General features: G+C 35.6%; 1 protein-coding gene and 1 long non-coding RNA gene across 5 annotated transcripts in view; one reads left to right on the forward strand and one right to left on the reverse strand.

Annotated features, from left to right (window-relative positions):
• Positions 1-16,531, reverse strand: part of LOC125355578 — a 44,133-nt gene that overhangs the window by 17,583 nt on the left and 10,019 nt on the right. Inside the window, exons 2-3 of the long non-coding RNA XR_007211686.1 lie at positions 8,214-8,219; positions 5,963-6,068 (exon numbers count right to left, since the gene is read on the reverse strand). This is a non-coding gene — a long non-coding RNA (uncharacterized LOC125355578). The remainder of the gene's footprint in view (positions 1-5,962; positions 6,069-8,213; positions 8,220-16,531) is intronic.
• The window catches only part of Ptbp2 (polypyrimidine tract binding protein 2), a 52,852-nt gene that overhangs the window by 10,727 nt on the left and 25,594 nt on the right, over positions 1-16,531 (forward strand). For all 4 annotated transcript variants that reach the window (XM_048352015.1, XM_048352016.1, XM_048352013.1 and 1 more), the window contains exons 3-5: positions 4,367-4,442; positions 12,252-12,424; positions 13,730-13,873. In XM_048352015.1, coding sequence (XP_048207972.1) covers positions 4,367-4,442; positions 12,252-12,424; positions 13,730-13,873 — 393 coding nt within the window. The remainder of the gene's footprint in view (positions 1-4,366; positions 4,443-12,251; positions 12,425-13,729; positions 13,874-16,531) is intronic.

A 16,531-nucleotide genomic window follows, 5' to 3' on the forward strand; every position in this document is an offset into this window, starting at 1 on the left:
ATTTTTGTTAATGATTTTTTTAATGTTAGCCAGGGTTATCTGACCAGAGAAATTATGGTCCATATTTCCTTCTGTATAATATACCTATTCTAAAAATATCTTGCTTTATGTTGCTTTAAGTTTTCACAAAACGATGACCAGAATATGAGATAAAGAAATTCTTTGATTAGCTTTGTAGGTCTTGTATCTTGGTCAGTGAAGATTGTTAAGTAGAACAGCTAAATTTAGGGATAGCTTAGTTGTAGGATAATGCCCAGTTTTAGTACATATTGGATTTTCTTCATGATGTTTTTGAACTTAGGATCTCACTTTTGTTCATCTTGCTTGCGTGGCTGGGGCTCTACCATTTGAGCCATGTATGTCTCAAGCCCTGCTTGTTTGCTGGTTATTTTGGAGGTGGAGTCTTAAGACTATTCTTCCTTGGTTGGCTTCAAGCCACTATCCCTGGTTTTCATCATCCTGAGCCATAGGCACTCAGCCAAAAGTCATATTTATATATGCAGTGTTTTTAGTTCCTTAAGTTATCCTTACTCCTTCTGTGTTGTGTAAACTGCTTGTGAAAGTACTCTTTTCTGGACCTTCCTTTTGCTTGGTGGATGTTAAAGTTATAAAGGTTTTTTTTTGTTTGTTTTTTGTTTAACTTTAGGAATAAAGCTACTGTGATACTTCCTGTATTTTTTTGTTCCTGGTGTATTTGTGGCAGAGTTTTTGAATATAAGAATATTTATTGCTGGGGGTGGTTAAGGCAATATGGAATGTCACAGGATAGTAGATTGATTTCCTAGAGTATCAGTCTAATTTATGTCTAATTAGTACATGAGTGTTTCAGATTGTCACAAGAACTATAACTATTTAGGTTGTTAATTTTTGTTTGTCTGATACTACAATTTCTCTAGTCTTCGCATTTTCCTGATAGCAATCGTTTCTCTTTTGAAGTATACATTATGTTTACTGATTTTCTGTTGGCTATTTATGTTGGCAATGTTTTTTCCCATTGTAGACAGCCTTCTCACTGCTTAATGCTGTCTTTTGATGAGATGCATTTTATAGTGTGGACTTTTAGTACTAGATGTTCCATTTGCATCTTATTCTTTATGCATTTGACATTTTTCCTGTTTTGGATTCTTCTTGGTTGACTGCTGGAAGCTTTGAAAGGAGTTAGAAAAGCAAAGTTTTTCCTACCAAGCTAGAGTGGACACAGATGAGTTCTGTGACTACAAACTAAAGTAGTATCATTTTTGCATTTCAAGGGTTTTGGGAGTTGTGTCCTAGGAAATGGAGATGATCTCTCTCTCTCTCTCTCTCTCTCTCTGTGTATGTATGATTTTCAGTGTTATTGATAGAACAGAGTGTATTTCTCTCATAAGCTGAGGTCTTTCTGTCATTCATGATTTCCTAGGCTGACATCTCCAAAAGAGGAAGTATTTGGCCAGATCTTAGTATAGAAATCTAGCAGAGTCCAGGGATTCTTGTCAGCCTCAGCCTTGAGTTCTTGCGTAAGTTACTGGTGGCTCCATGGTATTTGGCCAAGGAGTGATAGATGTTAGTTGGATTGAACAGAAGAGTAATATCAGTCACTATGAGTAGAAAAACACTTCCATTCGAAATTCTTGCTAATGGATACTAAAATGTGCTTTTGCACTTAAAAAACTTTTATTCTTCTGATTGATATTAAATTGTGTCATCTTCTGTATTTTCCTAATTGTTTTTGTGGTATGCTAGATTTTTTTTATGAACATTGATATTCTGTACAAGAATTTTGAGTTCAGACTTAACATGACATCCAAGCCAATATTAACAATTTCTGTTTTTACTGACTAAGATCAATTGGTAACTGTCTTGTAAGAATTAAATTACTAAATATTTTTAGTGCAGATTTCCACCCAGAGTTTACATACTACTAATTTGATTTGGTTTCAACAGCCACTAATGTAGAATAGCTGTCAATTATTATCATTGTGTCATTCCATTTAAGTTAAATAAGTAGGCTAGGCTTTCATGTAAAATAGCTCTATCAGTAGATATGAAATCACCTAATAAAATTGACTACATATACAAAAAAAGGACTGCTATGGGTATGGACTCATTTCAGGGTATAGATTCATTTTAGAAACGTTAAATAGTTAACATGGAATAGATACATGGAAGCTGAACTTCAGAGCTCATTTTCTTAACATCTTACTGGAAGCAGAAAATTCAAGAAACATTTTTTACTGTTGCTAGTGAGCCAGTAATATATATCATTGGTTCTTACGTGTTAGTATCAGCAGTACCCAGAAGTCTTAGTAATATTGGCTTGCTGAGCCCTATCCTCAGGGTTTAATTTTTAGTAGGCATAAGACTGACATAAAAACCTCTTACAGTCTGACAATGTCCAGATCTGATACTGATTTTTGAGGGACTACACTTGAAAAATATGTATCTGATCCCTTGGGTGGCTAAGAATATGGCCTAGTGGTAGAGTGCTTGTCTCATATACATGAAGCCCTGGGTTTGATTCCTCAGCACCACAAAAAAATAAAGTATCTGATCCTACATACCATACCTTTATTAAACCTAACTATGCCATGGCAGGTCTTCTGGGCCTTGATTAGAAATTAGACTTAGTATAAAAATGGTAGGATGTAGTGTGAAACTTCTTTCTCTACTTTGTATTTCAGTAAGTTTTTGAGACTAATGAGAAGACTTTATTTTTAAATCTTAAATGTTTTTAACATTTTTATATGTTATAAAGCTTAGGAGTTTCAATTACCATACATTTTATAGTTAATTGCAGTTTTCTTGGATTTAATGCTTTGATAAATGCTCTTTTTACATTTTACATTTTTTTTATTTTTAAGTTACATTTAACTTCTACCTACTAGTTCATTTCATGAGGTAGTATTTTTTTTTTCTTTTCTTTTTTTTTTTTTTTTTGCCAGTCGTGGGGCTTGGACTCAGGGCCTGAGCACTGTCCCTGGCTTCATTTTGCTCAAGGCTAGCACTCTGCCACTTGAGCCACAGCGCCACTTCTGGCCATTTTCGGTATATGTAGTGCCGGGGAATCGAACCCAGGGCCTCATGTATATGAGGCAGGCACTCTTGCCACTAGGCCATATCCCCAGCCCTCTGAGGTAGTATTTTTAAAGTTAATATCTGTGTTTGTAAATGTGTTCTTAAAATAAGCAAAACAATTGATTTAGCTAGTTTAAATATTAGGCTTTACACACACTTTTATAAATGGAAACATTCTTAAAGTCCTTAAAACATCACTGATGCCTTGTGCCTGTGCCTCACACCTGTAATTCTAGTTACTCAGGAGACTGACATGTGAATATGTGATTTGAAGCCAGCCCTGAGAGGAAAGTCTCCTGTTAAGCAACAAAAAGCCACAAGTGGAGCTGTGGAACAAGTGTTAAAAGTGTCAACCTTGAGCAAAAAAGCTGCTCTGCCGGGCCCTAAATTCAAGCCCTTGAATTGGCATAAAAACAAAATAACATAAAATAAAAATATGACTGATTAGTTAGAACAACTGTGCAGTTTTAAAACCTTTCCTTAAGAGTTTTAAGACATAATTCCACTTATTCATTCTGTAGATGTTGCTTTGGCTTTCAATGTTAGGGTAACTGATGTACATATGCCTTTTAAATTTTGATGGATAAATTCAACTTTCTAATATGCATTTGTAATTTTATGATGGCCTAATTTATTTGCATGGAGAAAGAGTTCTTTGGAATGGAACTTTTGAGAAGGTCTAGATACTGGTATAAAGAATTTTTGTTGTTGGTGGTGGTTTTTTTGTTTTTGTTATGTGGTGCTGAGGAATCGAACCCCGGGTTTCATGTATGCGAGGCAAGCACTCTACCACTGGGTCATATTCCTACCCCCTAAAGGTGTTTTTATAAATAGCTTTTGACTATGAGTCTTTTTTCTGAACTCTTCTGGCACTTATGTGAAAGAAAAAAAAGGCAACAATTTTGCTTTTGTGGGAGAGAGAGATGAAAATAATGAAGTTCTTTTTTTTTTTTTTTTTTTTTTTGCCAGTCCTGGGCTTTGGACTCAGGGCCTGAGCACCATCCCTGGCTTCTTTTTGCTCAAGGCTAGCACTCTGCCACCTGAGCCACAGCGCCCCTTCTGGCCGTTTTCCATATATGTGGTGCTGGGGAACCGAGAGCTTCATGTGTAGGAGGCAAGCACTCTTGCCACTAGGCCATATTCCCAGCCCTCATTTTTTATTTTTAAGAATTAAAAATTTTGACTTACCAGTAGTGAAATTTTGAGTAGTTTTTTTAAGGGAATACTTGGAAAGTTATAGATAAGTGACACACCTTGATATTAATGTATTTTTAATTTAAAGATGTCTTATGCTGATTGTTTTGTTTTGTAGAGAGGATCTGACGAACTACTCTCAGGCAGTGTTCTCAGTAGTCCCAACTCTAATATGAGTGGCATGGTAGTTACAGGTAAGTGTTCTCCCGTTAACAGCCTATCATTTACAATTTTATGCAGCAGACTATTAATACAAAAATAGCTTTTATTTTTTAAGAGATATGTTAAAACTTCTAGAGGAAAAGTAAGTGTATTACATTCTAGATGGAAACATGCTCCAGGTTGGTGACTTGTAGACAAACAGCTTTTTTAGGTATGATTGCTTTAAAAAATATTTTATGTGGTGCTAGGGATGGATTTCAAGGCCTTACACAGACAGGCTAGACAGTTTACCAGTAAATAATGTGTGTGTGTGTGTGTGTGTGTGTGTGTGTGTGCTGGTTGTAGGGCTTGAATTCAGGACCTGGGCACTGTTCCTGAGCTTCTTTTGCTCAAGGTTAGTATTAGTACTTGAGCCACAGCACCATCCTGGCCTTTTCTGAGTACTTTATCGGAGACAAATGTCTCACAGACTTTACTGCTCAGGTTGGCTTTAAACCATGATCCTCAGATACTGTTTCCAGAGTAGCTACAGGCATCAGCCTGTCTGGCTTTGTTTGCATTTTAGTTGATATAGAAATTACATGTATTTATGGTGTTAAAGTATGACATTTTGATACATGTTTATGTTGTGTAATGTTTAGGTCAGGGTAATTGGCACATCAGTGAACCTAGATTTTTACACTTACCATTTCATGTTGCAAACCCATTGAAGATGTTCAGTTTTTCTCTATGGGCCCTGATCTCACTTTTGTCCAAGTTAACCTCCAACTCCCAAGTCTGTAGTGGGCAAGTTAGTCATTTTTCTGTTTTGAGTTTTTAAATCATGAAAAAACAATTTTCATTTCATATCTCTATGTGCTTTCTTTTGCCTTTGGTTGTTAGGTTTTGTTTTGTGTGTGTGTGTGATATGCTTTTAAGTTTTTCTTTATACCAAAACCTTAGTCTGCATTTTAAACAACAACAAAAGTTCTATATAGTTGCTTTTCTTCATCTTTTTCTTTCCTGTAACTATTTTTATTATTTCATTATTTAAAATGATTGATCTTCAGAGTTAGCATTTCCTTATATCTCTAAATAGTATTACTTGTAGTTTAAATGTCTACTGGTGAACAAATGAAGATGAAGTTTTTAGGTTTTAGTGTTGAGGTTGATAAGTATAACTTTTGAATCTGAATTACTACTGAATTGATCTTTATAACCACATATTTCTAACTATCGACCTGAAACTCAAGGGTTTTTTTCTATATACTGTCCTGAATTACTTGCTTGAGGAATGTATTAAGCAGTCAAAAAGTTGTTAAGGTTACTGATTGCTTTTGTCAAAGTAACACACACTTGCTTATTCTTTTTTTTTTTTGGCCAGTCCTGGGCCTTGGACTCAGGGCCCCAGCACCGTCCCTGGCTTCTTCCCGCTCAAGGTTAGCACTCTGCCACTTGAGCCACAGCGCCGCTTCTGGCCGTTTTCTGTATATGTGGTGCTGGGGAATCGAACCTAGGGCCTCGTGTATCCGAGGCAGGCACTCTTGCCACTAGGCTATATCCCCAGCCCGACTTGCTTATTCTTGACAATTCAGTTAACCAAAAATTATAATAAGGTATGTTTTTCTTTGTAGAGTTTACAAAACAAAACAGCAGACCATGTTTTTAAACAAAACATACTGATTGATACTTGAAATCTTCTCAAAATTAATATTCAGGGCTCTGAGTGAGTAACTGCTAGCAGCCTTGGCCATTTACCACTTCCTGCAAAATCCTCAAACTATAACAAACATCTCAAGCACTTGAGATTTGTAGTGAAGTGCCCTGGAGAATAGGAAATCATGCAGAGATTTTGGCTGAGGACAGAAGTTGGTGTAGGGCTTTACTTCCTTCAGAATTTCAGATGATGACTAGGTTGTATGGATGTAGGTTGAGTATTTGAAAGATGTGTGAGAAATTGTATTGAGCTTAAAGGTGTTTCATATGGTTGAGCAGTGCTCTTAAGACTTTGGAGTTCTGGAACGTCCATCATTTAAACCTCTTGCACTCAGTTTAGATCACAGAAATCTCAGAACTAATAAAAAGGTACATATTTTGTAGCTAAATACCATTGATCTAAGTAAGAAACTGCAAAGTCTGATAGGATGTGAAAGCTTCATCTGCAATTTACTTGTTAGCAAAACAAAATAGCTCTTACGAAGACTATGATTTAATCTTCTATCTTCATATCTATCTTTAGTCCCATTGCAAAAGCACAAGTCATATGAAGGAGGAAAACATAACCTATAACTGGAGAAGAAACACTCAATAGAAGCAGACTTTGAAAAGGTCGTATATGGTATAATTAGCAAAGTAGACTATAAATATTTTCAAGCTATAAAGAAAAAGATTGAACTAAAGAGTGGAGAGGAATGTTTTAAGAGATAAAGAACTATAAAGACAGTATATAGAAATACTCTTACCAAAAGAAAGAAATACAATATTTGGAGTAAAACATGTACTAGTTGAGATTAACAGTAAGTGGAGATAACAGAAGAATGGTTACCTGCCAGAAAAATCAAATCTACCTATGGGACAGATAAACAGTCTACTATATATGTAGTTGCCAGAGAGTGAATAGAGACAATGGAAAAAGTAAAATGTATATGTTATATGTGTATGTGTATGTCATGCATATGTATGCATACTGTATAAAATATTGTAATATGTGTACATGTGTAATATTTGTCCTTGTGTAACTGGATAAAACAAAAGACAGTTGATAGCAGGAATTAGCATAATAGGAGCTCCTCGGTATGATCATACTTAGTGAAGGCAGCCATGAGGTAAGTAAGCCTCATGATCACTGGCTTTCTACTTTGGGATTTCTCACAGCTTTTAGCACAGGAGAGTAAACTCCAGGAATTCCTAGAGGTCTTGGAACTAAAGAAACATGTTGGATTCAAAGGGAATCAAACACCTGTCACCTGTGGGTAGGTGTCCTGTGGAAAGGAAATCATCCAGAGATTCATGCCGAGGACAAAAGGCAGAATTTGGTTTGGGGATTCACTTTCTTCTGAATTTTGGTTAATGGCTTCAAATATTTGAAGCTGTGTTTAGTGAAACTTGTAATTTATAGGCAGACTGTTCCATTTAGTAATAAGGTTAATAAATTCCCCTTATACATTTAAAAACACAGGTACATATTTTTTAAAATATTTAAAACTATAAATAGCCAATCTTTAAAATAGGTGGTGATCTCCAGGTTAGGCATTTAATTTGCAGATTGCCATCTGTACTAAGAGAAATAAAAACTACCTTTTGAGATTGAATTGAATAGCAGATAAAATCCCTGTCTGAATTGTTTAAATTGGTTTTATGTATTATGTGTTTATTGTGTGATCATGGCAATAGGTAAAATAAATGGAATTTTATAATGGTAAAGTGTAAAGTAATTGTTTTGTGGTACTGGGATTGGAAGTTAGCCTCAGGCTTCCTAGATTGGATTTCTAACACTAGTTCACATTTCTAGCCCTGCCCTGTTTTTTATTTTTTTTATTGGTTATTTTAAAAATAGGGTCTTGGTGACTTTTTGTACTCAGTTGACATTCTACAGGTAAGCATAAGGGGATTTCTTCACTAATGTTAAACTGCAGTTAATAAGGAGAGCCCAATAGAGTGAGCTGAGCTCTGCAGTTTTCTGATGGCTCAAGGATGGTCTATAGATACTAACAGATAGATAGCTCAACAACTCTAGAGTGGTGAGTATGAATTCTCCTTCCTACAAAGCTCAGCTGCTAAGAAAAAAAAAATGCCACAAGGTGCTGAGATTACATAGATCCCACTTTATACTGTCCACCTTCTTGGCTATTATTGGGCTAGTCCTTTTGTTGTTGTTGTTTCTATTTGTTGTTTGCTTTGGTTTTTACACTGAGAGTGCTGTTAATCTGCTCCAGGCTGGGAATGTACGGTTAGAGTCTTTTTTGAGGAAAAGAATAGCCCAGCTATAAATAGCCTTTCTAGTCCTGATGAACCAGAAGCAGTTGTTATTGATTTGTCATGTTTTGAGTTTCTTATGAATTTTCAGTATTGCATTTTACCTATTGTGTTTGAATATATATTCCTTCAATAGTTTTTCTATTAGAGATTTCTCTAGAGATTATAATACTCATATTGTACTTTCTTTACCTGCTACCATTGCAATTTGGAATGAAAATAGTAACAGATATTCTCCCCATTCCAGCTACCACACACTATATTTACAACGAAAGCCTCATCAGACAGTATTTTATTGCTTTCTGTTATGTATAACTGAAAGAACTGGAGCGTGTAGTACTCAGCATATAGCCACAGGTTCTACTTTTCCATCTTTACTTCAGGGGTTCCAAGGTCCCTCTGGCATTATCTCCAACAAGTTTCTTAGGTCAAGTCTACTGGAATGAGTTTTCATATTTTCCTCATCTGAGAAAATCTGTGAATTCTTCAGGAATATTTTTGCTGGATTGATAACTTTCTCTTTAAAAACTCTGCTGTTACTTCTGGTCTCCATGATGAAGAATCCATCCCCATCTATCAAGCCACAGTTCCTCCAAAAGACTGTTGTAGTTTCCTCTGGTTTCAAGAATTTACTTTTTAGGTTTAACAATGTGATATCATATTTGTGTGCAGATTTCTTCTGTTAGGGGCTTTAGGAGATTGATTTATATTATACTGATTTTGTATTATTGAAATATTAAAATAATATAAACATTTAAAAAATCCTCCTGTTTTTAGCCTCCTAAGGAGCTAGAATTACTGGTATAAGCCACCAGCATCAGGCTGTAAAGTTCAGACACACACATTAAGTATATTGTATGTATATGTGTGTTAGGTTTGTGTGTATGGATATATATTTCATTGTATAGTGTTTGAACTTAGTTAAGACCTTGCATTTGCTATTAGGCCATCTGCCACTTAAACCATATCCCAGCCCTTTTTGCTTTAGTTATTTTTTATTTTTTATTTTTTTGCCAGTCCTGGGCCTTGGACTCAGGGCCTGAGCACTGTCCCTGGCTTCTTCCCGCTCAAGGCTAGCACTCTGCCACTTGAGCCACAGCGCTGCTTCTGGCCGTTTTCTGTATATGTGGTGCTGGGGAATCGAACCTAGGGCCTCTTGTATCCGAGGCAGGCACTCTTGCCACTAGGCTATATCCCCAGCCCTGCTTTAGTTATTTTTGAAGTAGGGTCTTTCTATACTGGATCCAGAATAAACCATGATCCTGTATATCTGGAGCGATAGAAGTGTATCAAGTCCAGATTTTTGTTCATGTTTTTTTTTCTGTGCTGGTTACTGTGGCTTGAACTCAGGGCCTGGGTATTAATCCCTGAGGGTCCCCTCCCCCCCTCAAGATTGGTACTATACCATTTGGGTTATCACTCCACTGTTGGCTTTTTTTTTTTTTTTTTGGTCGGATGGGGTGGGGCTAGTTAATTGAATATGAGAATCTCATGGACTTGCATGCCCCGGCTGCCTATAAACCACAATCCTCAGATCTTACTCTGAGGATTACAGGCGAAGCCACCAAGCACCCTGCTCAAGCCCCATTTTTATTGGTTGAAATAGACTCTTAGGAACTTATTGCCTCTCCTGGTCTGGCCCAGCTGAAACTTCTATCTTCCTGGTTTCTACCTGCAAAAGTAGTAGAATCCTATAGGCATCATATATGGCAATCTTTTGTATTTCACAAGAAGTAACACAGTTGATTCATAACATACAAAGATTCTGATAACTTAAAAGTTTCATATTGAAATCTCACTTGCTGTCTTAAAAAGGGCTAAAGGAAGTGTAGCTAAAAGCCTTCAAACATAATAAAATTTCAAATCTGATATTGTGGTATTTTCATCAGTTCTTTTTTTCCCCCCTAGATTGCTTTGGTGATTCTTTCGTATTTTAAATAAATTTTAAGATTAATAGAGCTGGGAATGTAGCTGAGTGGTAGAGTGCCTGCCTAGCATTCATGAAGCACTGAGTTTGATTCCACATAAACAGAAAAGGCCAGAAGTGGTGCTGGGACTCAAGTGGGTAGAGTGCTAGCCTTGAATAAAAAAAGTTCAGGGACAGCGCCCAGGCTTTGAGTTCAAGTCTCCAGGACTGGCAAAAAAAATACGCAAAAGATTTATGTTCTACTTGTGATACATGAAAATTACAACCTTTCTAAGTAAGAGGATACAGTAGGGAATTTGGACAAATGATCTAGCATAATAGAATTTAATTAGCTTTCAAACAATTCTGCTTATATATTACCAATTTCATGGGCAACTTTTTATTTTTGGTACAGCTTTGGAATGAAAGCAAGTAAGTTTGTTGATTGAAATATGTTTATTTAAAACTCAAGAGTAACATAATAAGACAATTAAGTTCATGAGAGATTTTGTACTGTGATATTAATAACCACAAAATATTTGAGTAGATTTCATAGCAATATTAACAAATTAGCAATTTAGCAAGACTCTTTGTTGCAGATAAGCTGTACTGTGGATTGATTGCACAATCATTTTTATAGCACTGCCTTTTTCATACTACTATTGAATATGGCACTTTCAAGTTAGAAGAAATAATAATTTCTCAGTAAAATATGGCCTCTGTGGTTACTGCCAACCCAGTTTTTCACACTTCTTTATTCAATGGCCCCTACTTGTGCCCCGTTTTGTTTTCTGTGGTTCCAGTTGCTTGCCAATCTGCTTCAGATGAAATGGAAGATTCTAGAAATAGAGAAGGTTGAAGCTTGTGCTTTTGGGGTAAAGAGGGCCTTGGGTTAGACGTATTGAGAATTGAACTGTACCTCATACTTGGGAGGCAAGTGCTAAAGCACTTCAACAGTGCCTCAGTCTTTTTGCTTGCCTCAGGGTGTGGTAGTCCTGTTTGCCCACAAGTTGGGATTATAGGCATGTACTTACACATCTAGCCTCACAAATTTATATGTTTGAAGTGGTTCTTCTGGTGTGATAAAAATCTCTTGATTTCTCAATTCATCTCTCTGGGGATGAAAATCACCCCTTTGTCCATTGTATCCATACTGTTGAAATTATGCCTGGTAGATATCTGCTGACTCAGTTATTAGATTGACTCTCATGGGATCACATCCAAAATAGCCCTGACTGTAGTAATAATGGCCCCGGTGCAGTTACAATTGATCTATGTTACCATTGTGCTAATCCCTTATTGTGCTTAGTTTTTAAATTAAACTTTACCATAGGTATGTATGTGTGTAGGAGAAAGCACAGTATATAGAGAATTTGGTACTATCCCTGATATCTGACATACACCGGAAGACATGGGATGGATTCCACTTGCTAAAAGGGGACTTGTTGTGATTTCTATAATTGATTGGATAGCTTATGAAATTGAACTTTGATATTTTTTCTGTTTTCAGAAATGTTGATATAATAATCTTAAATTAATTTTATGTTTTTTTTTCTCTCGTAAACCAAGATTTTGAATTTTAGCAACTCAGGTTTACTTAGCTATGGTATTTTGTGTGTGTGTATGTGTGTATACAGTATGCTGATCTTGGAGCTTGAAATGAGGACTTGAACACTGTCTCTGAACCTTTTTGCTCAAGGCCAGTGTTCTACCATAGCTCAACTGCTGGCTTTTTGGTTGGTGGTTAATTGGAGATACTTTCCTGCCTGAGCTGGCTTCAAATCGCAATGCTGTTTTCATCTTCCTAAATAACTAGGAATATATCCCTACGTCACTTGTATCTGGCTTTTTTTTTAACACTTTTAATTTTAGCTTTCATAGGTTTTATAAAAATTAGGGAAATTAATATATTTTATGTATTAATGTAGTAAGTTGTAAAAATAATGTATTACTATGTAAAGACTATTTAAATGTCTTTCAGCCAATGGTAATGACAGTAAGAAATTTAAAGGAGAAGATAAAATGGATGGTGCTCCTTCTCGTGTGCTTCATATTCGAAAATTACCTGGTGAAGTGACAGAAACTGAAGTCATTGCTTTAGGCTTACCTTTTGGTAAGGTAACCAACATCCTTATGCTGAAAGGAAAAAACCAGGTATGCTTATAAAATGCTAAACTCTACAGCATGTGTGAAATCACTGTCACCTCATAAAAGGATTACTTTTATGGCAAAATGTGAAGAAGTGTTACTCTTTAAGTTTTTCTGGAAGATGTGTTTAGAAAACTAATAGTGGCCAAAACATATCTGCTTAGTTTAAAATTTATATTTGGTATATTTACTTTTTTTTTTTTTTTTTTTTTTTTTTTTTTTTTTTTGGCCAGTCCTGGGGCTTGGACTCAGGGCCTGAGCACTGTCCCTGGCTTCTTTTTGCTCAAGGCTAGCACTCTGCCACTTGAGCCACAGCGCCACTTCTGGCCGTTTTCTGTATATGTGGTGCTGGGGAATTGAACCCAGGGCCTCATGTATACGAGGCAAGCACTCTTGCCACTAGGCCATATCCGCAGCCCCAGGTATATTTACTTTTAAGACTATTTTTGAAGAGTTGTTAGATGGTAGAAAATACAAATGAAGTGTTTCTTTCATTCTATTTTATGGGATACTGTGAATCAGTAGGCTTTTCCCATGAAAATATTCATCTGGAATTAGCAGATTAGACATTAAATCTGAGTATCCAGTAAGTATAACAAGCATCAAATCCCAGAACTATTAAGTTTGAATTTTGTCACAAAATTTCTGGTGATACTATTTGGAGGAGGAACTTAATGAAATTTAATATTCCCTTGAACATAATGAATCTGAAACTTATCTTTGTCTCTATATTGCTACTTTTTAACAAATTATATATACCTTAATTTTCTCTTGGTAAAAATATTCTGATGCTTCAAAATTTTTATTTTTGTAATTTTATTGATTCAGAAAGATTTGTGGAGTGTGGAAAATCATAACTGGAATGATGCAGTAGTACACATTGTGTTTTCTTCTGTGGTTATCTTTACTTACATACTTAAACTTCAATAGGTGATTTCTAATTTTACTTATTAGACCTTTTTTTTTGTTGTTGTTGGTCATGGGGCTTGAACTTGGTCTGGTTGGTTGCTGTCCCTGAGCTCTTTGCTCAAGGCTAGTGCTTTACCACCTTGAGCCACAGCTCCACTTCTGCTTTTCTGGTGGTTGATTGGAGATAAGATTCTCACAGACTTTCCTGCCTGAACTGGCTTGGAACCAGATCTTAGCTTCCCAAGTGGCTAGGATTACAGACTTCAGCCACCAGTGCCCAACTTATTAGAACATTTTTAGTGTAATTTAAGATTATATTCTAGATAATTTTTTTAATAGCTGAATAGATTACACAGATCTTTGAAGTTAATTCATACTAAGTTTGTGCTGTTACATTTACAGGCATTTTTGGAACTGGCAACAGAGGAAGCAGCTATTACTATGGTTAATTACTATTCTGCTGTGACACCTCATCTTCGTAACCAGCCAATTTATATCCAATACTCCAATCACAAAGAACTAAAGACAGATAATACATTAAACCAAGTGAGTATGCATGAGTACAGGAATAAAATGCTCTACATATAAAGAATCTCACAAATACCATATTAATAACCAGAAAATCAAATTCTTAACCATGCACAAGATGTTTTTATCAGCCTTTTCCTGTTATATTAATGATATTTTCACACATGTCCCTAAAGTATTACATTTACAGAAACTTTGTGTACTTCATTAGTTTGTGTTACAAATTAGCAGTAGATGAATTCATTTAGAGCTTTTTGTCAGGAGTTAAAAATTGTGTACAATTAGAGCTGAAAGATGTAAGTTGTCAATAGAGCACAAATACACATGCACTGGTACCTAATAACAAAACGAAAAATAATGACATAAGATGAACATTGCGGATGAACATTGAACTACCCATAATCCTTATTACTTTGGGGACTGAGGCAGGAGGGAGCCCAGAAGTTAAGGGTACTTTGATCACTGTAAAATAACCTTTGTAAAAATAATAGAAAAAATGTATAAGAAAGTGTGATTCTTTGAAGACGAAGTATTGTGTTTTTCATTGTTGGTTTAATTGATGAGGGAGGATGTTAGTTGGTAAGAAGAGAGAAGATTAATTTAGTTTGTGTAATTACCTAGACTTTCTGTTAATATTGTTTTTCATTCTCTCCCTTAATTGCACATGGCAGTGTCTACTTTTTGATTCCTGTGTGTGCTACCAGTGTCTCCAGCTGGTTCTGTGTTCATTGGATCTTCTGTCCATTTGGTGCTATTGGTGTTGGAACTTGGAGCCCTTTATTGCTAGGCAGATGCTCTACCCTTCCAGCTCTTTTATCCATTTGTTTCCATTCATTTCCTCTCTTCTATGAATTTGATAAAAATTTCATTCAGTTATCAAGCATATTAATATTAGCTCAGTGTAGGATCTTGGTTCAAAGGTAGTCTGGGAAAAAGTTCCATATCATGAAATACATTAATACATGATGTCATACTGTAAGTCCTGCCCAAAGCCAGCCTGGGCAAAAATAGGAGACAATATTCAAAAATAGAGCAAAACAAGGTGCCAGCGGGGTGGGGGCTCAAGTGGTAGATCATCTGCCTAACAAGTATGAGGCTGAGTTGAGACCCCAACACTACACACAAAAGTTGTCAGCTAAAGATCACCTTCCCTCTCTTCAGATAATGATTTCATTCTTATAATCACTTATAGATATTTTAATAGGATTTTATAATAGAGGCAAATGAATAGATATATATCTGTGTTATTCTATAACCCTTCATTAACTAGCCCAAGTTCTGTTCATTCCTATCAATTATCTAGCAGTATTCATGTCTCCTGCTCTTGCTTTTCAGACAATACAGTCATTTTCTTTTACTGTATTACTCCAATAGTGGTCTTAATCTACAGTCTTCCCTTTCTTTTCTGAATTTTGTTCCTTGTGTAGCCATGTATATGTCTTCCATAAATGTATGTCTAATTAAGTTACTCCCTTATAGCAGTTCCTTTCCATGCTAAAGATAAAGGCTGTTTGTATATTCTGCCTTAGGTTATCTCTTTGCTAGTGCTTCTGTGTCAAAATTTATACATCCTCTAAACTAGTATGGTTGCTCTTGATTTCAGTCATTTGCACCTGTTTTACCCTCCTATTTTATAACATGGCCAGTTGTTAAGTATCTTGAGATACCTCTTTTGTTGCTGCTTTTTTCTAGAAAGTTGTTATTTGACTGAAAAGAGTGGGTTAGTTTGGGGTGGAGATCCTTTAATGCAAATTAAAATTACAGTATGATACCATGCACATATAAAGAGGAATATGAGTGTGTACCTGAAGGCTGAAACAAGGTCAAGAGTTTGAGGCCATTCTGGGACACGTAGCAAGAACCCTGTTTTATAACAAATAGTCAAGTTTTTTAATATAGGGAAGTTTGAACTGTCATATATAATGTGAAAAGAATGAAAATCTGGTAGCACTTTTTTAGAATAGCTTATATTTACTAAAATGGAGCATACACCATGTTCTTTTGATATAAATCCACCTGAGAAAGCATATACCTAATAGTAATTTTCATTAAAAAAAAAGTTCTTGGTGCACTATATCTACTAAGTGTAGAGATAGGTGGAAATGAATGATTTAGAGCTATATTTGTATCTGGAAAATGTTGATATATATATATATCTTAAAATAATTACAGTTGCTGGAAGAGGAAGTGTGAGAGTGGTTTGAATATCCTGTTTTTATGTGGGTAATTATTTCATAGAGATTTTTTTAATTTGTAATGTCCCATTGAATTTCATTCCTAGGATTTGTGTCTTGTTCTGTACATATGTCATATTTTGATAAGTTCATATAAAATCTAGGTTGGCAAGCCAGCTGTGTTATGAATTAAAACAGACAAATGTGAAGTTGGTTGTTACTGATATGAGAGAATATAATTGTAAAGCTAAAAAAATGAACAGTGTTGAAAAAAAGACTAAGTATATGTATGTATGTGCTTATACTTGCAGATAGTATTTCACTACCTTATCTAAGGTCAGTGATGGTGACCAGTTAGTATAGGAAAGCAGGTTTAGGTGAAAGAGTTGGAGGGTAATGTCACATTTTATATTGGCTGATTTTCTATCATGATCATGTCATTACTGTTTTTAAGACATTGTTCTCCGTCATTGTCAACATGTCAGTATAAGAGTACAATGCA

The sequence above is a fragment of the Perognathus longimembris genome, chromosome 7, assembly GCF_023159225.1.
Source record: "Perognathus longimembris pacificus isolate PPM17 chromosome 7, ASM2315922v1, whole genome shotgun sequence".
NCBI lineage: Eukaryota > Metazoa > Chordata > Mammalia > Rodentia > Heteromyidae > Perognathus > Perognathus longimembris.